At 38.4% G+C, this 23,606-nt stretch overlaps 1 protein-coding gene across 2 annotated transcripts in view; it reads right to left on the reverse strand.

Annotated features, from left to right (window-relative positions):
- The window catches only part of tbc1d12b (TBC1 domain family, member 12b), an 89,919-nt gene that overhangs the window by 39,535 nt on the left and 26,778 nt on the right, over positions 1–23,606 (reverse strand). Inside the window, exon 2 of one of the 2 annotated variants that reach the window (XM_068002469.1) lies at positions 12,553–12,676. The exons of the other annotated variant lie outside the window; for it this stretch is intronic. Coding sequence (XP_067858570.1) covers positions 12,553–12,676 — 124 coding nt within the window. The remainder of the gene's footprint in view (positions 1–12,552; positions 12,677–23,606) is intronic. 2 annotated transcript variants of the gene reach the window in all.

Raw genomic sequence — 23,606 nt, forward strand, 5'->3', positions numbered from 1 at the left:
AAATGTGCTGGAATAAGACATTCAACTCCTTTATTTTAATTAGCACTATTGCAGATTATTTTTGAGAATACCGTTTTTTTTGTACGATAAGCTTTAGATGTAGTACATTGACATAAAATGAGAATGGTTAAACAAGTAGTACTAATGGGAGCAGATTTTATTCTTTGAGGTAATGCAGTCAAGCTGAAACATTACATATTTTGTCCAGAAACAGCTTCTTCAACCTCTTGATAAATTTAACTTACAGGTTTGATTTTAAGCTAAGGAAGCAGGAGGGAAAGTGAACAGCTCCCTTCCCATCAGCAGGAACAAAGTTTATTTCTCGTCATGCAGTTTTAAGCAGTTACAATGACAGCAGCCTGTGAGGATTGGTAGACACTGGCCTTTCATTTCTGGAACCTAAGTTCAAATCCAGCACAAACTTCTGACTGGCTGAGAGGATCCTACAACAGTGTTGTCATGGGGATATTAGTAAATCAGAATGGTATATGAAGAAATTTTCATACTAAACTGAAAAAAATCTAACAGTACAATCAGCTTATTATTTCACCCTTCCAAACTTACTTGTTTCTGAATCAAAAGTATTGCACAAGCATACTGGAATATCTAAAGTTAGCTGATTAAGTGCAACATTTCCGATAGCATATTGGTACCAATACTCCAAACAAGACCAGTGACAACACTGAAAATGAGTTCGGGCTGTCTCAATTCCGTTCGCAATAAGCAAAGATCACAGTACAAAACTATCTCTAATTCAACGTGGTTACCTTCAAGGCATTGGCTAAGTTACAATAACCTACCTGAAAGCAAAGTATAACATTTCTTTTTTTAAAAAAATTTCCCAATATTAGAATATTTTATCTATATTGTGCTATCAATGTAAAGTGCATAAATGACTGGGTAAATGGTGTTTTAGTGATTAAAGACAATAGTGAGTTCAAATACATTTCCTATTGCATTCCAATGGGTGTTTCAATGTTCTAATGTCAGTACAGTAATATGAATTGTGCTCATCATGCTAAAATAAAGAGATGTGTAGGTGAAAGACAAACACATTTCAACAGTAGTGTCATGCATGGTTTCAAAATTGACTGGAAGGAAATGTAGTAATTTCATACCCCTGTATTGAACAGGTTAGGTGCAGACACTGACGCAAGACTGCAACCATAGCTGTCCTGATGAGAGAAACAGAGTCCAACTTTAGTCAGTGACAACAAAAATACAGATAAACACAATTACATTTTTAAAAAATATTTTAAAAGCACAAGTGTTCGTAGGTATAAAAACCTGCAAGAATGAAACAGTAATTTTACAACAGGGTGACTCATTACAAATCAATCTAAAATGTATGACCTAGGGTCCATTAAAAGACTTTATAAAATTAGCCATAAGTGTATTAAAATGTAGCTTTATTTATATTTGTTGTTTTTATTCCATCTTTAATCCCCCCCAAAATCAGCCCAAAGTAAACGACAATTTTGAAGTAAGACCCAAGGAGTCCTCCCTGACAGTATAATACAACCTGCTCATTACATCATTTGCATCACAATTCTATCTCAGAATGACAACACCAAACCAAATATTTCTACTTTCTGCATCATTTACCACATCTGAAATCATATTATAAATCAATCCTTTTCATTTGAAATGGTGTCAAACAGTGTCTGATGCTTACAGTTGTGTATTATTCTGTCAGTTGTGCTGATAGCCAGAATTGCTGATTACTTGTTTTTGTATATGCACTACCATGTCAGCAGGGCTTCTTGTCAATACTGTGAAGAAAGTAGCAGCCTATACGAGTCAAAGATGAGAGATAAGATCCATAATGGGGGCCATGGTGTCATACGGACTGCTAACTGCTTATAAGCCTGGCAACAATTATTGAGCTAATCCAATAATACTGAACAAATCAACTCAATTAGTGCTTATTCCTCATCCCTCTGCTCTACCATCTGAATGTGGAGATGCCGGTGATGGACTGGGGTTGACAATTGTAAACAATTTTACAACACCAAGTTATAGTCCAGCAATTTTATTTTAAATTCACAAGCTTTCGGAGATTTTCTCCTTCCTCAGGCAAATGTTTCAAGATCTCCTTGAAGCCTACGCATTTATACATATTGAACAATAATACATGGTGTTTACAGACTGCCCCTGCAACTGCCCGTTGCCAAGGCAATCACCGTGTTCAGACAGAGAGGTGTTACCTGCAGAACCTCCGAATACACATTCAACAAAAAAACAAACAGGGAAAAAAAAGAGAAAAAAAAACACAGAGAGGCAGAAACATCCGGAAGGCAGAGAGAGCCAGCAAATGACCCATTATATTAAAAACAGATAACATTTGTTCACTGGTGGGGTAACGTGTAGCGTGACATGAACCCAAGATCCCGGTTGAGGCTGTCCTCATGGGTGCGGAACTTGGCTATCAATTTCTGCTCGACGATTTTGCGTTGTCGTGTGTCTCGAAGGCCGCCTTGGAGTACGCTTACCCGAAGGTCGGTGGATGAATGTCCATGACTGCTGAAGTGTTCCCCGACTGGGAGGGAACCCTCCTGTTTGGCGATTGTTGCGCGGTGTCCGTTCATCCGTTGTCGCAGCGTCTGCATAGTCTACCATCTGAAGCCAATCTTTCAGTCATGACACACTTCACCTCTGGAATTTGTTTTCAAAACTACTCTGGCTTGCTACCATCCAGTCATTGCCCCATGAATCAGTGTGCAAGGTGAAGCAAGCACATCTCACCAATGACAGCACTAGCGTGCCTAATTGCACTAGCATATCTCGAGAATTCTATATTTTATTTTTGTTCTTTTCTGTCTTTGTTAAACATTGCTTCTGTTGCCAGTGCTAATTTTGAGCCTTTTTTTGCACTGGCAGCGTGGTTTACTTTTGGGCAGCTGACACTGTCTTCAGAATTAGGACAGAGGACTGTGTCAATATTTGCAGGGGTCACATACCTAAATGTTTGAAAACTACTGCTTTAGAATGGTTAGACATTTGGATATAAATGATGGGCAGTGATTTTCTAGCATCAAAAGAATGTAAGTACTGGGAGTAGAACACGTTTTGACTCTTGCCACCCAGTGTCCACATCAGGAATTCCCAGGTCAGTTATAGGACTGGTTAAACCCAGATTAAAGCTCTGCTGATCTACCCTCGTAGTGTGCTTTGAGGCTAGAATGGTACCATCTGCTGCAGCTGTAATTTCCATTTCCAGTATCACCAATCACCAGTTTAAAACATGAAGATTTCTAGTCAATTTTAAATTTATTTCTCTACTGTCAATTCTCAACATATCAAATTTCTAATTTTTGCATTACATTTTGGGGGGGGGGGGCAGGGGGAGAAGAGCTAGAAGGGCCATAAAGGACTTGAAAAAGGCCAATATTAAGCCCAAGGGCCTAGTTCTTTGCTCTCCGGAATTCAACACTGTTCTTGATGGTATCCCTCCCATCATCCTCAAGATGTATAATTTACATTCTCCTTATTCCTGAGGACAGTAATCCCTCTTACTCTTCAAACTTCACCCTACTGCCTGACATCAATACTTTCGAAAACTATGAAAGTTGCTAATTCTCAAATTATCCATCCTTGAAAGTTCTGACCAAGTTCAGTATGATTCTCAGTATGGCTGCTTCACCACTGATTTTGCTGCTTAGGTTAGAGGCACCCTCTGCTCTTGGGTATTTTGGTCAATTATCCATCAATGCAGTGGATGTCTCCAAAGCCTTTGCCAGATATGACAGTTCACTTCTGAACAAATTATTATATGGTCTGTCACCAGACTTATATTCATTGCTATCTAATCTCCTCTCAAATTGCTCTGTGCTGTCATTTAATGGCTTATCTGCCGGCTCTTGTTCAATTAACTCCACGAAACATTATCCTCTCCCCCACTCTCTTCCTTCATATGATCATCTCCACCTATCGTCCAAACCTATCCACTCTTTTGCTGATTATTTCACTCACTCATACACTATTTCCAGTTCCCTCTCAATGCAATGGTTGAATCACTTGGTCTGGATTTCCTCCATGCTCTGAGATTAAAAATCTAATTTCTTTCAATTCTTCAGTCTCTGGATATCTCTAGTCTAACCAACAACTACTACCCCTTACCTTTCATGACTTTTAGTCCTTCTTCACCTATTGACCTTCATGACCTCACTATCTCCTCCAACCTCAAATGGAATTCACATTTTTAATGCTGAAGCTACCTCTAAGAACCTCTCTTTCATCCTAAATTCTTCTCATCTGAACAACCCTTATCTCTGTCTAAAGCTCAGATTTGTCTAAGACTTGAATAATGCTTTCATATTGGAGAGGCTCTTACACACCTTCCACACATTCCTGGATAACAAAGGCTTGATGTTAGAGTTGACCCCCTCATGTCAAGCCTCCACCTTCTTCCTGTCACATTTCTTTTTGTAACTCTTAATTTTGTTGATATTATGGATTAATCCTTCACTGAACTTTTCTCTCGTTCCTTCCAAGCTCCGAATGCACTGTCCTACAAGCTTTTCTCATTGTGTTGAAATAATGATTAGCACATGGACTCTTGCTCCAACTAAATTCTTTCCCAGGACTACAAAACATAGAACTCTAACCTCCCTCAATGTTTGCTTCCTTCTAGGATCTTCAGGCTTTTAAATCCGGCCCTGCCATCTCTTATCCATTACAAATGTATTTTACTATTCATTTTATTTAATGCTTCATGGTTCTGTATTTTCACATGACCTTATAGGGAAGGGCCATGGTATGCATCTAACCAGCCAACAGACAAAAAGCTTAGACGTTCCTACTATTCTCCAGACCAAATGAGATGGTGTGGTTCAAAACATCTTACACACTTCAGAACCTCAGTATAAGATTAATTATACATTCTACTTGAATATTTCAGGCACACAGCTCAGGCATTTTAAGGGTCCTTAAAATAGACAAATAGTCTGTATTTTTGTTTCTCCAGCTTTTAACTTCAATACAACGTCCCCAACTTACAGCTGAATTTTAATACAGGTAACCAAAATACTGTATACACAAATACTTATGAAATATTATTTGTCTGCTTCTAATGAATTCAATTATCCTTGCCAAGGCAACCAGCAAGAATGCATTTACATCAAGGTGTCAGGTTATTACTCAGCCATATGACACGGTAAGGATCAGTCTAAAGCAACCTTACTGTAGAATGGTCATATTAAGTTGAGTGCTGGAGTACATTACACTAAGAATGGAGCAATAGGTAAACTTATCTTGCACAAAGTCAAAAGAATGCATGCAATAACTGCTGGCAACAAGTGTAGAGTTTTCCATCTTGCTGTTATCACAAGGAAAACAGTTACTGTAAACTACATTCTTCACACTCTGAAGATTAAAATAAAATTACTGCTGCCATGAAGCCACAGACAAAAATGATCTAATTATACAATGAATGCAATTGTCCAAACAATTGGGACCCAACTGAAACAATGATGTGTATATGTATATATTTTTTAAAAAGTATTGTACAATGATGTGTATTTTTGTATTATGGATTGAAAGCTGATCCAGAGGACTGGCTCATAAAGGCCTGCTCCAGGTCGCTAAGTCGTCCTGATATAAGCTGGCATTCCAAATGTGTAGTAATGTACCTTTAGCACAATTGCTAGAGTGGTTAATGTCTTTACTTGCAGATAATACATTTAAGTTCAATGGAGCCTGGAGCATCATAATACTTCTAAAACAGAAATAAAAGAGAAAAAAAAAGATATTTAGATTGAAGATGAGAGAAGGATCACCATCAGATGAAAAGCTTTTTCTTGTAAATGGTCCAAAGTGCAACAGAAGTGTACCAACGCCTCATCAGGTCGGGAACTCTTTTTCAAGTCTTGCTTTTTAATTGAGTTAAAAGCTGCAAAAAACATTTGGCCTCAGACCCTCTTAGAAAATGAATCTTGTGCCTTCAAACATGCATATTCCTTCAGGTGTTCATGTACTGGTAAAAAATAAATCAAATACATGTGAAGGAATTTTAGGTATACCTACAGCTTAAGTTGTATGTCCTGCTGTACTTTTAGTGCAATTACTTGTTTTCAAATGTCATAGGCTTATATGTGAAATTATTTTAGAGTTGTCAGCTTTTTTGAAGCTGGTGGTCAGCTTTTGCTTATTTTCTAAGCTGGCATGTACAATGGACCCATGAAAAGAGGTGGCAGCTGTTGGTGGGACTTGAGAGGCAAAGAAACTCAGAACAGTATGGCCATTCAAAAACTTATATGGTGACTGTCTAAACTATTTACGGGTTGAGAATGTTTTGTGGCCATAGAAATTCAGGATCTGGCAGTATTTGGAGATTTGGAACCAAAGATTAAAAGTGGAAATCTGCTCAGTATGGTACCAGTGCTTGTAGTCTTCGGCAACTCGGGAGAGCTTTCAGTAATCAGAGCGGTTGGGTACTTGCAGCAGGGGCAGCAGACATTATTCTAATTTTCTTCCATGACCAAGTAGCACGTCTGAACTTTTCATTACAGCTATTAGTCAATTGCAGACACACAATGTGTAAAGCTAATCTTAAAAATACAACCAAGACACTTGCTTTAAACTATTCTAACCTTAACCCTGCCACAAAAATGAACAAAAGGCTTCTGAAGAGCTGGTAGCAAATCTCCATTCGCTAAGTTTCTCAGACACATTCCAGATCTTTGCACCATTGAGACCAAAAGCAAAGGCTCAGTTTACACTAAGTATTAGAATTTTGACCACACCGATATCTAATTTTTAAAAATAAATCCACACTATACTGATTAGACTAAAATGAATCCATACCTATGCTGGACTTGGCTCATGACCAGTGTCATATTGATATTGCTGTAATCTAAATCCTAGAAGTCAAATCTTGGTTTATTTATTTCAACAGCATTCCAGTTCACCTTAACAAAATGAAAAACAAAATCAGGAAGATTTCTGCATGCTATGGTGGCAATATTGCATGGATACTACTTAACATCTAAGTCAAAGTAACTCTCTTCGAAGTTGGGTGAATTTTTATGCCCAGTGTACACAAGATGGTTTGGTGGGGGGGGGGGGGGGGGGGGGGAGAAGGGAAATAGAATCTTTCTAGACTACAAATAAAAGTTTTTTTGTTGACATCAAGATCTACTAGTTGTTTCATCAACATGTCAAACCTACTATAGGAATATAATTGCCTCTTATGATTCCTCAATTTAGATACTTTTTATAAACGTAGTGTGGAGTACCACAGGCAAGAATGGCAACAGCCCAGATGAGAAAGCACAGAAGAATTTCAACTTCATTTTGAAGGAATTGACAGAACTTTCTAGTGAGATTATGTGCACTGCACTGTGTTGATCAAACATGCTTCTCTTCAAAAGATACTACACTTATTTCAAATGATTCGCAACATACTTGCTATTAAAAAGTTCAGAATTTATTTTTCCTACTCTTACTTGTATTTAATTTTAATATAAAAGTTTGGTAACGGTGTACAGGCATCTCAATCTGGCTACCAACATGTATCAAGGACATAATTTCTCCCATCAACTTCTGAGCAGAATTATGTGGTATGCATGCAACTCAAAATAGAATAGTTGTCTTCTTACCATAAGTCTGATTCACTCAGGACTGCCTTCATATAAAAAAAACCTCCTTGCCAATCTGTATAATCACACGGTCACTGATACTATATTGAAATATGCAAATCAGTACAGCTGATTCTTCAGCTTCGCATAACCGAAAATTATATTTTAGTTTGATTTATAGATTACTAGAGCACACTCCTACAAGTTTTCTGTAATAAATCAGTGTTTCTTCTAGTGTTCCTTCATTAATTTCAATGAAAGGAACAAAGTTTTATTCTTTACAAGAGATACTGTATCTTGAGTGAAGATTGAATGTAACAGGAGAAAACAAAAATTAACCATGTTTAATTATTAGCAGGTGGGGCAGCACAGAAAATCATTTTCAGAATAGTTTTATCTATCAGCACTTTTTCACTCACTGGATGTTCAAGATTTCATCAGTAAAATGAGAAATTCTTTTGTTCAACCGATTTAATTGAATCACATGCTTGAATTGAGGAAATTAAAAACTTCAGCCCAAAGGCATGGCTTTGTTTTCTGAAGCACCCAGCCTTGAACTGCTATTATCTGCAGAAATATGCCACTTCATCCAAAATCAAAGTCAAAATAATATTGTTTAGCAAGAACTTGGTCTTTCTGCCTTTTACTCTAAGGCAAGCTTCCAGTCATGGAAACAACTGAAGTAGCACACATGGGAAAAGTCACTGAACAGTAACATAACAAAGAATGGTTACTAAAGGTCATTACATTTTGCACATCAACAACCCATCCAGAGTTAAGCCAGGTCATGTGATTTCCCCCCTCCTCCTCTCAAGCAGTGGGTGGATCTAATCACATTCAGGGATCTTTACAGCTGAAAATGAGAATTAAATCAGTTTGTTTTTACCCTGCTGGTGTTCAGTGCTTGCCTTCATCCTTCTCCCAAGATATTTTACACTCCAGGAGAATCTTCTCATTGGGTGATCACAAAACTGTTTCAAATAAGTTATCCTGAACACCTGTGGCAAAAACAACTTATAGGCAGCTACAAATTCCAACCTGGGTCTAGTCTATCCCCAAAAGTAATAGATTATGGTCTTCTCCATCCGCTAACCTAATGTCTTAGGAATATTAGGAACTTGCATTTATATAGTGCCTTTAACGTAATAAAACATCCCAAGGCTCTTCACAGGAACGTAATCAGACAAAAATTGATACTGAGCCAAAGAAGGAGACATTAGGACGAGTCATCGGGATAGTCCAGTCTGGAGGTAATAAAGCATGGATGAAGGTTTCAGCAGCAGATGGGCTGAGGCAGGGGCAGAGATGGGCAATGTTACGAAGGGAGAAGTAGACAGTCTTGGTGATAGAGAGGATATGGACTTGGAAGCTCAGCTCGGGGTGGAATAGTCTGGTTCAGCCTGAAATATCGGCTTGGGAGGGAGATGTAGTCGGTGGCGAGGGTATGAAATCAGCCTCAGGAATACAAGCAGCTTAGGATGAAGTGTCTTGTGCAGGGTTTGTTCACGTATGAAGAACGATCACTTGGGAAGTTATGTTACTCATGCAGAGGAATGCTGAGCTCAACGATCAACTGGCTACACTCCACACCATACATGGGGAGACAGTACAGGAATAGTCTGTGGATAAAATTGGCACCAAATGTCCTTTCATAGATGGGTCAATGGCAAATCGTACAGCATTTGGGGAGGGGGTAAGAATAAGAGGGTATATAAGGTGTCTGTGGTGTTGTACCCCAGCCGCGGTCAGCACCTTAAGGGGACGAAGGATTTTTGAAAAAGACTGTACACTCAACTGAATGGTGATCAGCCTATTGTTGAAAGTTAGAACGAAGGATAGTCTACATTTCAGTGCAGGAAAGAAAATTGAGAGATTTATAGTAACAAATCAATAAAAGTTTGATTTCTGTTTATTCTTTGATCTGTGGACAACAAAAATTTATTTCAGTAAATACATCAGTACTGGGACCTACTGTTTTCCGTGGCTAACCTGTCTGAACACCAATGACACCTTTGATTGGTGTGATGGTGTCCCAGCTTAATAAGATATGCGATTTGAGAACCTCTTATTCACTCACTCACCTGACGAAGGAGATAATCTCCGAAAGCATGTGATTTTCAAATAAAATTGTTGGACTATAACCTAATTTGATCCAGTCAGTGGCAGTCAGACTAGAGGCAGGTTGCAGCATTCATGCTCTGCTTGACAACACAGATAGTTACTATTGTATAGTGACACTGCAGGCATAACCCCTCAGAGTTCAGACAACGCACAGCGCTAACAATCGCCACAGTTCAGACAATACACAGTGTTAACACTCCCCACACTTCAGGCAATGCAGTGCTAACACTTCCGAGTTTAGATAACACAGTGGTAACATTACCAAGCGAGTTGCCACTGTCCCATCCCAGGAAACCTCCTCCATCCAGACTGTCCACTCATCCTCCAGGTTTGGAAGGGTTTTCTTAATGAGGAAAGATTGAGCAGGTTGGGCCTATACTCACTCGAGTTTAGAAGAATGAGAGATTTTATTGAAACATGTAAGATTCTGAGGTGACCTGATGGTGTGTAAATGCTGAGGGGATGTTTCCAATCAGAACTAGGGGGCATAGTCTCAGAATAAGGGGCCATCCATTCAAGATGGAGGTGAGGAGAAATTTCTTCTCTGATGGTTGTGAACCTTTGGAATTCTTTGCCCCAAAATGCGGTGGAGGCTGACTTATTGAATATATTCAAGGCTGAGTTAGACAAGTTTTTGATCAGCAAGGGAGTCAAAGGATATGGGGAACAAACGGGAAAGGGGAGTTGCGGCCAGAATCAGATCAGCCATGATCTCATTGAATGGCGGAGCAGGCTCGAAGGGCCAAATGGCCTATTCCTACTCCTACCTCTTATGTTCTTTACCTAGCACATAACTCCCTAGATGAAAAGGAGCCTTTAACTTCTGATCTTAATCTCTGCCAGAAATATCTCTTCCCAAAGTTCACATACAGCTAAAACTTTCTCTCTCATTCTCCCTTCTTGCTGACTCCATGTCAGGGCACAGATTTGGGTGTATCCTGCACACAACAGACACTGACATTAGAATAGCTGCCATCGGTAAGTTGTGTACTTGCAATTCATGGCACTACAATTTATTCATAAACTACTAGCTGTATGATTGTAGTGGTATCAGTAGTTAATCTCAGAAGTGATATTAATCTCAATAGTTTGTGCGTTCCTAGTAGTGCACAGCATCTCGTGCAGCTATGTGGTCTTGTGGTGCTACAATTGATTGTCTGATTAACTGCTTCAGTTGTATATAAATGCAGTGCTAGTAATCTCAGCAGTGACTTGTGGTAGTATCACCAACGACTAAAGCCCTGTGCCCTTTGTCTACTGAGTGCCTAGAGTTGTGCTCCATATGCCACTCCCCCCGTGCCAGACAAAGAGCACAGGGGGAGGACATGGAGGAAACCTCGGTGCGCAGCGGATAAAAGACATAATGGACCATACCAAATGTACTGCGGCTTTACACGCAGCGAAGGGCACAGGGGGAGTACATGGAGGAAAGCTTGGTATGCAGCAGGCAAAAGGACATATTCCAAACATGCTGCAGCTTTACGTTGCAGCAGACAAATGGCACAATTAGAAAATAACCTGTTTGTACTATAGGGCAATACATTTTAAAATGCTGCAAATTTAGATTGATAAAATAAAATTGAAAGCTAATAAACTGAATTCCACAGCTAGTATGTCACCCTCACCCGAACTGGGTACTTGCTATTCCGCGCCTCCCCCCCCCACTCCCAACACCCTGCCACCGCCAGCTCTTACTCAAATAAGACACCTCACTTCCACATGGCTAAGTGGGTAACTAAATTGTTCACAGAAAAAATAAAATGTTCCAAGTAACTTTAGCAGCAAAACATAAGCAACATATTTACCAAACCCAGAAAAGTGAACAAAGACCCATCATCAACTACTGGATTATACGACTATATGCATTGTCCTCTCTTACGGTTAGAGCTAAATTCACTGACAATTCAGCATCAGTCTGTCGCTGTACTGACCACAAGGACTTTAAAATGTAGACTTTGTAAAATTGGAACAGCACTCAACATGCTCAAAGCCTGGGACATGTGTTACTTCACTAATCTTGTTCTATAGAATTCAATGAAGTTCTCCAAAAATTAGAAAAAGGAAAACATTTGAGAGGAAGTGCCATTTCAGGTCCAATTAGGCTTAAGATAGCTTCTCCAATACATGGTCATCAAATAAAACGGAAGTACTGAGACAACACTAAAAACCTATTTCATCTCATTGAATGAAAGAAGATATACGATCTGGAACCAACTCGAGTACACCACACAGTATAGAAATTAAATCACTCAACACAAGACGATGTCTCATTTCATGAAGGGAGATCAGTTGCTGCCATCTTACACCACTTTGACTTCAGATAAGACATGGTAAGCCATGTGAAAGACCTCCACTACATAGTATAATACAAGGTTACTAATAAAAAGTGTTACAGCATATTAGAATTCAATTTCTGTAGTTTCTGGAGCAATAATTTTCAAGGTACATGTCAAATTGTGTAGTTAGTCTCCATTTACCAATCAATGTTTCTGCCCTCTATCCCAGTGATTTTTTTTGTAGAAAATTTGCAAATTTAATTTTTCCTGCTTCATGTCCCATTCTATTTATCTACAGCATAATTATACAGGTTTCTGTTAACATTCATACTTTTTAAAGTGATTGATGTCATTCACATAAAATATTTATCACTATGGCAAATCATGACCAGAGATTTTGCAATGAAAGCAAAGTGCAACCAACTGGTTAACATTAAATGACTGAAATCTACCTAATTGGATAGTGACATTCTATATTTACAGGCTATGCAGCAAACAGAAGCTCATTTTCAATCTAAACAGCTTGATGGACACTATGTAAGAGACATGATACATTTAGAATTCTTTTAAATGTATACCTGCTGTATTGTTTTGGAATCCTTCTGTGGATTTTCCCTTGGGGGGATTTTCCCAAATAACTTCCAACCAGGAGCACTAAAAACAGAAGGAATGGGTTCCTTTGTCTTCTTGGTAAAAAAGCTTCTAAGAAATAAGAACAAAGGAACATTGATCAGTGATTTCACTCACTTCAAAAATTATTGCAGAGAGAATTTCAGATTTGTTCTGTACAGTAATTAACATAAAAGGCAAAACAAAGTTGCTTCAACAGTTCTGCATGCCACAACTTTTGTATCCTACAAGAAACTTCTTTAAATAATGGAGTTATGTTGGTATGTCTTTGACCCCATGTGCACAACCTCCAAGTGGGAGAGATACCTGTAAATACACCTTCATTTTCTTAGAGCATTAATTAAAATAAATGAACAAAAAAGATCAGTTGCTGTACCTTTTAATGTAAAAAAAAGTCACAGGGCACATCAGAGGAATGCGGGGGGGGGGGGGGGTGGAGAACAGGGCCCGACACACAAGTTTAAACTGTCTTTTCTCTGTGCAGATGCTGACTGACCTCTGTATTCCAACAATTTCTGTTTTTATTTTATAACAGTTAATCTCCTGTAGCATTGAATATGGGGAGTCAAGATCAGTATGGTCTTCAGGTCAAGTATTTTTATTTTATATTATTTGTGGTTATAAATAGAGAAACTTTTGGCAATTTGGGTCGGAGAGAAGTAGAGCTGGTTGGAGCGTAAGAATTTCTCTTCACTGTGGCCAGAGGAGCTTGGAAATGCAAAAGTTATGTGCCATAGCACCATTACTGGTGGGAAGATGTAATTACAGGATGTTTACATGGGCAATTTACATTATAAATATGGACATACAAATTTATAACAAAAATTACAAAATGATGACAAAAACTTCACAAATATTGCAGCTTGGAAATACACGCAAGCAATTTTTTAAAAATCAGATATAAATGGAAGCAAGAACAGAAAATGCTGGGAACACTCAGGTCAGGCAGCATCTGTGGAGAGAGAAACAGTTAATGTTTCAGGTCGATAAACTTTCATCAGAACTGGAAGTAGTAAAGATTTAACAGTTTTTAAGCAAGTACAGAGCCAGGGAAAGGGGGATGGGGAGGAAAGAACAAAAGAGAAGGTCTGTGATATGGTGGAGGGCAGGAGTGATTAAATGACAAAAAGGGATGATGGTGGTAATGGAACATGTGAAAAAACAAAAGATGGGTCTAGAGGAGCTGTAAGTAGCAACCTTTACCAGCACCTGTGGTTATGATCCACCCCCTTTGTCTTGCATCATCCCTTTCGTTATTTAATCACAGACCTTCCCTTTTGCTCTCTTCTCCCCCCCCCCCCTTTTCTGGCTGTGTACTTATTTAACAGTTTTTAAGCCTTTACTTCTTCCAGTTCTGACGAAAGGTCATCAACCTGAAAAGTTAACTCTGCTTCTCTCTCCCCACAGATGCTGCCCGAGCTGCTGAGTATTTCCAACATTTTCTGTTTTTAAAATAAGATTTCCAGCAACCACAGTATTTTGCTTTTGTATAAATGGAAGCATTTCTTTCTATCCAAAACAATAACAATCTTGTCTCTTCAGATGTGGATGGGCCTGCTGTGCATTTCTGAAATTTTCTGTTTTTGTAGTAATTTTTGTGATTTCCAATTTTACAGTGCATGACACCTCCTTTTATAACATTTTACAACCTCTCAAAATAAATCAATTCAGTGCATTCACAATATAAGTTTCAGCTTCACATCAACAATAAACATGTACAATGTAAATCAGGTGCAAGGACTGCTCTTCAGTCTGGTACAGTTTCTACAACAGGAATACCAGCCAGTTTTGGAGAACTGCTTCCTGAAATGAGAAATGCACACACTGAACAATTGTCAATTTAAACCAAATTATTGGAAGGTTTTGTTCCTATTTATTTCATATACTACAGTTTTTAAAATCTGCATTTTCAGTTCATAATCTCACCAGGTCACATTTGTTCTACAAATTCTACTGCCACAGTACTTTGAACGCTCAGCTGTACCAATGATCTTCAAAAGCTACAATTATGAAAATGAGCTTTAAAATATCAGATCAAATCTCATGATTATTCTTAATAAACACAATTTCTAAATCAAGAATTTAGGATGCAGTAGAAATGTGGAGAATTCAGTAGATGAGAGTGGTTGAGCAGTTTACTTGTGCAACATAACTGTACAGACATTAGTCAGTACTTTTGAAATTAAATTTTAGCAGTGAATGGGCTGAAAGGCATTTTTACTTAAAAAAATAATCACAAAATTAAGTTCTACTATTTGGTTGCTCAAACATCATGTTAGTAAACTTTAAAACTGTTGTACAATGTGTCCCAGATAGGTACTGGGAAAGCCAGTCGATCTTCAGGTAGGACAACTAGTTTATTAGACGAGGAAACTTTTAGTTATGTGTTGGAGACAAAAGAATTGTGGACTACCAGTAACTTGCAAATCAGCAAGGATGCTTCTGGGCCAGACATATATAAACTTACATTTATATAGCACCTTTAGTTCCAAGGCACTTCACAGGAGAGTTAACGAACATAATTTGACACTGAGCCACATAAGATTAGGACAGGTGATCAAAAGCTTGGTCAAAGAGACAGGTTTTAAGTAGCATCTTAAAAGGAGGAGAGGGGTAGAGAGGCAGAGAGGTTTAGGGAGAGAATTCCAGAGCTTAGGGCCTAGGCACGGCCACCAATGGTGGGGTGAAGAAAATCAGGGATGCGCGCGAGGTCAGAATTGGAGGAACGGAGGGATCTCAGAAGGCAGAGGCCATGGAGGGATTTGAAAACAAGGATGAGAATTTTAAAAATAGAGGTGTTGCCGGACCAGGAGCCAATGCAGGTTAGCGATCACAAGGATAATGGGTAAACAGGACTTGGTGCGAGTTAGGATACAGGTAGAGTTTTGGATGAGTTGAAGTTCACGGAGGGTGCAAGGTGGAAGGCTGGCCATGATTTTTTTAAATATATATATGCACCATCCCTTCAAAACACAGGAACGTATCCATAAAGACTGATATTCTTGCTATTTCCCCTACACTAACAGCTACCAATACCCTAGTCAGTACGATATCACTACTACACTGATTACAGTGGTACTTGTACAGTGTACTACTTGCAATATAGTGACATGTCTGCAAAGATCACCATGTGGCAATAAGATCCAGAATTTCCTTTTGAAAGAAAGGGGTTTTTGATATAATACTTGAAGCCCCTCCAGGTTAGCCCACTGTAAACAGTACTCTTCAGTTTTTCAGAAACTGTATAATGGATGGTAAATGACAGCACAGAATGACTATTCTGAAAACTGCAAGTTCAGTTGGAATTATTGATAAACAATCACCATAGAGGAGAAAACATCCATAAATATTGTTGAGATATTATATTCTATATTGTTATATCAAGTATATAAAGAAACTGAATATCACTTGATGGCTTAAACTATATCGTTAAGGAAATCCAAATATAGTGAAACACATACAGCATTAGATCTTTGAAGAAAAAGCAAACCAAGAACTAAAGAGCAGTTCACGCTACTGAAAACAAAGCTCCACTTGGATATGAAATGGATTACTAACAAGTAAGAGTCTTGTCCAAAGAGCAGCATTTGCATCCTGCATCACTCTGGACAGCCAGCGTCAATGAACACAACCATCTGTCCACAAAGACAGCTTAAGAGAACGTCACTGTCTTCCTGATTCAGGACAGCGCTCTTAGTTAAGTAATTAAAGCAGAATAGGAGTAATTCTACATGACAAGGCAAATTTTATTTCAGCAAATGTAGGCCCTGCATGGCCAAACATACCTACAGATTTCACGACGAGTTGCAATATTGACAACATACTTACAGTAATACACAGGACATAATTTCTTCTGTGGTTAATTACATATAAAGCATAAAATAATTGGACTCTAACAATGTTAAAAATACAGTGCTGTAATTGTATTCAGTTATGACACCCAGTGCATTCCTATTGAGCATCAAAACATGCAAACACAAGGGGAAATCTACATGCTTACTTTTACAGTGCTAATGTTGATCACTTAAAAATATAAGATTTTGTTCTATGTACATGCATCAACAATTCATATTATATAGATTCTATCAAGCAATCTACTGGGCCTTCAGATACTGTACATCTACTGCAGTTTTCATATACAGGATTTGTTTCCTTAAACTATTTGTGTATACTACTGTAATGAAAAGAAAACCTATGAAGCATACACAGTAGCTTTAACAATGTCAATATTTCCTGCAACTGTAAAATAGCTTGGCACAGAAATTCTACCACAGCCCTCAGAGCTTAATCAGAGGATCGCCACAGTGATATTAAATTTCTTCAAATACTTGACATCCATTTCGATGGTTTAACAATAATACCTCTAAAAACAAGCCAGGTGAACATTTACAGAGAGGATATTTAAAGAGCTTGCCATGAATCAGATAATAATGCAGGTAAGATTCTTGAAAAACATAGGTAAGGGGAATTCGTCCAATGGCTCACTATACAAATCTATAGATCCATCTTGTGCTGTGCAACACAGAAAGGAAAGTTTCATTTTTGATCATTGGTCTGTACTGCATTGGCAGAGTTCAGCTGAGGCAACAATGCCAATGCCACAATTAAAGAATAAATGAACTTGCATTTATATAGTACCTTTCCTATCCTCAGGATGTCCCAAAGCATTTCACAGTCAATTAATTATTTTGAAGTGTAGTCACTATGATGTGGACAAACGCTGTAGCCAATTTGTGCACAGCAAGGTCCCAGAAACAACAATGAGATAAATGACCAGGTAATCTGTTTTTAGTGGTGGTTGAGGGATAAATGTTGGCTAGGTCACCAGCAGAATTCCCCAACTATTCGTTGAATAGTACAGTGGGATCTTTTATATTCAACTGGATAAGCAGATGGGGCCTCAGTTTAACACCTCATCCAAAAGACACCTCCCTCAATTCTGCGCTAAACAAAGTGTAAGCCTAAATTATGTGCTCAATCTTTGGAGTGGGGCTTGAACCAATGATCTTCTGCCTCAGAAGAGACTGCAACCATTGAGCATACATATCCCAGGCTTGTTTTTTTTTTGGGGGGGGGGGGGGGTGGAGTTTGCGGCGGGTGTAGAAATATCAGCTGGAGTTCCCACTCCTGATCATAATTAAATCTGTTGCTTGTTGAAAATATGCACGTGTGGATGCTGGCAAGATGATTTGGCTTGACCACGATAATGCAACGTGCATTTGCACCTACTCTCCATTGAATAATTCTATCAACATTCACTGTCCAGAGTCAAACACATAACTGCCATTTGGATAAGCTGACATCACCCACAAGTCAGTGTCTTCAGAATAGGAGAAAACTAAATAAAAAAGTGTACAAGGATAGCATTGCAACTAAACTCCAAAAACTATAGATATCAAGCCTAGTTAATTTTTTTTAGTTAAACTTGAGTGCCAATTCTACCAATTTTACAATGATGTTCTTAAAATGTAAAGCAGAGAGCTATGCTGAGGTTTAAAATGTCCCTCAGCCCACTGTAAAAAGGACTACTAGAAAGACACAGGTACATATAGTATAGTACTGTCTTTGCACCAAAAGGAAAATATCAGGAGGAACAAAGCAAGTCATGCTGCAAGATTACATCAGTAATGAAGAAACATCCATTAGAATCCACAAGAGGAGATTCACTTGGTAATGACACAGCCAAAACTGTGCACAGCCTGCCTTTCCAACCAGTAGTCAGAGCTTACAAACAAAAACTCCACCTCCAATATTAGCACCCTAGGAACAATCACTTGCATATCTCAAGATGCCACATCAAGATATCAGTGGAAATACAACTGTGCTGCAGTACACTATAAAGCTGTACAGTTTAGGAATCCATATGGCCCTTTATAAAATATAGTTAATAGTATCTAAATTCCTCTACAAGAAACTACTGCATGAATGATCAGACATCAAAATTGATTCAGTAGGACAAACACACAATGCAAAGTGTGCTTTGATATATTTGCAAATCAAAAAGGTATTAAGAACAGGTAAAGTTGTCCTGCAATTTAAATGAATTCTTATTTTAAATTATTTCTCTGCTCATGTTAGAATCTTTAGAAAATAGGAGGTACATTTTACTCCAAGTCAGTCACTTAATTCAATTACCTAATGACTCAATTTTTTTCGGCACTAAATTCATATGTTCCTATATTATTGCCATTGCTTAATCTGAATTACTGGATAATTCAAGCTTCTTAGCAAAAAAAAATACTTTTGATTAACGGCAGAGTGTACAATGGAAAGTACAGATGACTAACAAATGGAAAACACTCATGCTGGTACAATCAGGGATAAATCAGATTGTTAAGAGCCAAAGGAAGCTTCACTCTACATCTGACCATCTTTCCTATATCTAACCTGGAGTTGTACGAAGTGTGATTTATGTCACAGAACTAAAACATTCATGACCATCAAGTATAAACATTTACTAACAAGATACAACGTAAACATGTAAATATCATTTTGGAGCACATTTCTGAACTAATTCGAACTGTTGCACAACGATATTAAAAAAGCATTGTTTATATGGCCCAAAAATAAAAACACTTCAATCTAACCCATGAAAATCATTCCCCAAGAACAGAAAACGCAACAGACAAAAATGTGCAATAAAAAAGGTAATCTCTGACAATGGTTGGATACTAGATCTAACTCAGGAGTAAAAAAGGGAGACACTCATCAATCATATCTTTGGCACTCAGTTTCCCATTCAACTGATGCACACAGCAATACATGATGGGTATGGTTCCCTGTATTTATACAATGCAGTATGGTAACACTAATACCACTTTCCCAGGACCATTCTCAACCACTGTCAGGTGTGTAACCCGATCAGAAAATTCCACTTTCGCTTCACAATACTTTTCCATTCATTCTAGGATCAATCTGAAACAAAATCTCAAAGCAAACCATCGCAAACATAATTCACAGAGATAATGAGCCATAATTTGCTGTCAAAATAATGGTGCGCCTAATGCCGCTCGCTATTATTTATGGGCAAATGCAACAGCAACTTCAGTCAAGGGCAGATGCGAGGTTAAAGACAGAAATGCAAAAGCTGCTGTCTAAGATGCGCCGCTCTGCTGTAAGTTTCACGAAAACGACATCTCACTATCCGCTTCACCGTTGAAATGCATTAAACGACGTGAAGTTCCTGTATTTTCGTGACGGATACGAACTAAACTAGCCACAGAAAGTTAAGTCTTGTCCATTTCAGTCTAAGCACCCTTTTAACAGCATGATAAGTGTTAATTACTGCCAGTCAACCTCTCTGGCATTGAAAAGTGTGGAGTCTCATTCCTTCATGTTTTAATTGTGGTTGGAGATTTTAAAAATGTAAAATTTTAAGTTTAAAATGTTTTAACTTTTCCTTTGTCTCTTTTTTTCTCTCAATCCAATCTTTCTTTCCCTCTCTTTCTGTACCTGATTTGACATTGAATTTACCGACTTTAATTTACACTTCCTTCTCAGTCCCTGCACTGTTCATTTCACAATCCTTCAATCTGATTGGTTAAGGAGATACACAGTTGCTTGCCCTGTTCACTCAGGTCCCAGATGCCCTGTTTCCCTCACTGCCCCGTTATCAGCTCACACTTTCAGCAACTTACCATGCATAATATTTAAAAACCTAAACGTGCAAGGGTAAGTCTAATTAATGGCAGATGCCATTAAATGCCTTGCCACAGCAAATCATGGCCCAAAGTGTTGAACCTTCCATAACAAATATCGACATGCACTTTCAGGCATTTCCCAAATATTAGTAAGAGTAAAACAAGGCAGTGCTTTCCTCATTAGTGCTTCCCATCTTTACCCACCAGCCAATTTTACCAAATTCAGTTTAATTTTCTTTTTCATGAAACCAGTATTAAGACAATTTACCAAATTTAATTCATACCATGTCAGTTCTACTGTACAATCCCCAGAAACACAGGACTGTAGGCTCAAAGGTCCCAAATGTCAAGTCTTGGATCAATTTGTAAGTAGAAATATTGAACAATGATAACTCATCTATAAAGATTATATGTGCACTGTAACCAATAAATGAAAGCAGTCTCAGCATGTTACAAACAAAATTACACTAACATACATGCACAGAATCGAGGACTATACAATACTGTATTAGCGTTCATTTGCCATAGCAACTCCATTCTTCAGTTCCATCAGCATTACCCGATTAAAATTCTTCATATACCACTTCCTTAAGTAACAGTATCGCACATTACAGACAAACCACAAATTACTCTGCAGAAGTTCCAACCTCACCCAATATTTACAGTCACTCCCAAAATGGAACTTAAATACTTACCACAGACTGAACTCTCTCTAAGCATGCCACAACAGACCAACAAAATTTATACAACTTCCAGAACAAAGCCTTCAGCAATAAAAGCTTTAAATGGTTTAATTTTACGACTTTCACATATGGATCAGGTCCCATGTTTGATTCCCTGTCGGTGCTGAGTTTGCTGAAATTACGAATGCAATTGTTGGGGCCTCTGTGCCCCTAGGTTGGGGAGGAGGAAAAAAAATCAGCAAGGGTGCTTGCTCTCAATTACTACCCAGTATCCTTTACTGCAGAACTAATGTGTGGATGGTGGTGAGAACAAGGACAGGCTTGACTGACCACTTTCATGGTAAATAACCTGATATTCTCAGCGCAACCTTGGCTTAGTGGGTAGTGCACTTGCTTCACAGTCAGAAGTTTGAGAGTTCAAGCCCCAGTGCAGGACTTCAGCATTGATCTTAGGCTCAGACATGAGTGCAGCACTGAGGAAGTGCTGCATTGTCAGAGGTCATCTCTTTTGGACTAGATGTTAAACCAAAGCCTCATCTGCCTTCTCAGGTGGATTTAAAAGATCCCATGGCTCTTTTTAAGAGATCAGGGGAGTTCACCTAGTAACCTGGACATCATTTATCTCAACCAACACCACCAGAAACAGGTTTATCTAATATACAGTTTGTGGGATCTTGTGCACAAATTGACTTGTTTACCTACAAAATGACAGTGGCTACACTTCAAAACTAATTCATTTGCTGTGAAGTACGGTGTGACATCTGGAGGATATGGAAGGAACTATATCAATGCAAGTTCTTTCTTTGTATAGGCTCATTTAAACAATTATTTGGACGAGATACCTGGGAGCTATCTGTATCGACAGAATTGTACTACTGCAGGAATCAGCGGCTTCGAAAGAGAATGCAAGAAAAATGGGTAAAAAAAGTTTTGAATTCTTTTCAGACATTAACGATCAAAATAATTTTCAAAAAGGTGCAAACAGACCCATTTTGTGAAGCTGCTGTATTTCTGACTGCATAGGATTAACAGAATAGCATACAGAATTGCAATCTGAACCTGTAGGATCCTTTTCTACTAGTTTCTCCAACCAAAGAACACACTTCCTTTCCCCAGAGCAGTTTCAATTACATCATGCCCCTTATACAGTTGGGGTAATCAGCTGGGTGGCAGGCTTCTGTATAGAACTGAAGTTGTAAACCCAATTTAATTTCTATGCAGCAGTGAATCATACATTTAAATATAAATCTGAAAATTCACACTAGGTTCAGCAGGAAGTAAATGAAGCAAATAGTACTTGGTGCCAATATGAGCACATAATTGCAACTTACTTCTTCTGTAGAGAATTTTAATGGTAAGAAGCAAGAGAGTCTGGATGGAAGAGTTATCTACTACAGCACATTATCTTTTCACCTCAAATCTTGGTTTGGATCAGTTCAGACCACTGGGATCAAATTCCCTTTGCTGGAAATACATTGCAGGCCTATCAGAAGAGAACAGTGTATACACCCAGAATGTTAATCTATGTTTCTCTTTTTGGATAATGACAAATCAGCTGTGTGTTCGTATTTTAGATTTGCAACATTTGTAAGTTTTTTTAAAATTTCTTTACTGCTGTAAGAGTCACACGAGAAATGAAATCGGGCAGTTCAACAGCACAAAACTACCCACAATAAGACTGAACTGCCAATCTGAATCAGAGGCCACAATGATCGCTGGAAAAGGGGGAAATTCCTACTGGTGAAGTAAGCAAAAATGATTTTCTAAAGCCCATTTCTGCAGCCAAGTCAAACTACATCTCAACTGGAAATTGCTAATTTGATACACCAGCTAGTAAAGCTACTTACTGAAACTTGGGGCCAAAATGTAAAAGGTTTTCTTTCCTTCCTCATCACTAGAAAGACTCCCAAAAATAATAAAACTTGGATAATAGTTCTCAATGTAATGGGGGCAATCAAGAGTGTCCTTCACTTTTAATACTCCCATTTAGAAAGAAAAATAAATTCAATAAACATGTCAAAAATAACCATGCATATTTATGCCCTGATGAAATATTTCCACTTAAGAGGAGTGCATAAATCATTCATTTATGTCCCTTAGTACTTACTTCACTCATGGAAATATTTATCAGACAGCGATCATTCATTTGTTCCCACTAGTGATTTCACACATTGCTACTTAGAAATAAACAGTGCCTATGCCTCTCATTCAGTACCAGTGTCTCATTTGCTTTTAGTACCAGTTACAGTATAAGAAGCATTGCTGCCTCCTGCCCACAAACCAGAAGGGCCTCTTATAATGGTTTCTTTCTTCTTTCCCACACTCTGTCTTTGTCTGTGGGTTGCACTTTTTCTCATGGTCCCATACGAACATACAAAATTGACACGGAGGAAAAGACTGGCTGGTTCATTAAGCCTACCCCACACCATAATGGCTGGACCATCGTGACTAAACACTTCCTTCCCCCCCCCCCCCCACCCCCCACCACAGCTTTACAATCTAAGAGACTTTAATTATTCTTTCATTTGTGTCTTTCTGCAAGTTGCTCCTACCCACTCTTTTCTCCATTCCATATGTCTCCCAATCAATCTCTGACTATCACATGTCCCTTTACTGATGCACTCAAATCTCTCCAATTTTAAAAACCATAGAGCACAGCAAAATGGCAGCTAAACTATA

The sequence above is a fragment of the Heptranchias perlo genome, chromosome 21, assembly GCF_035084215.1.
Source record: "Heptranchias perlo isolate sHepPer1 chromosome 21, sHepPer1.hap1, whole genome shotgun sequence".
In the NCBI taxonomy this organism is placed as follows: domain Eukaryota; kingdom Metazoa; phylum Chordata; class Chondrichthyes; order Hexanchiformes; family Hexanchidae; genus Heptranchias; species Heptranchias perlo.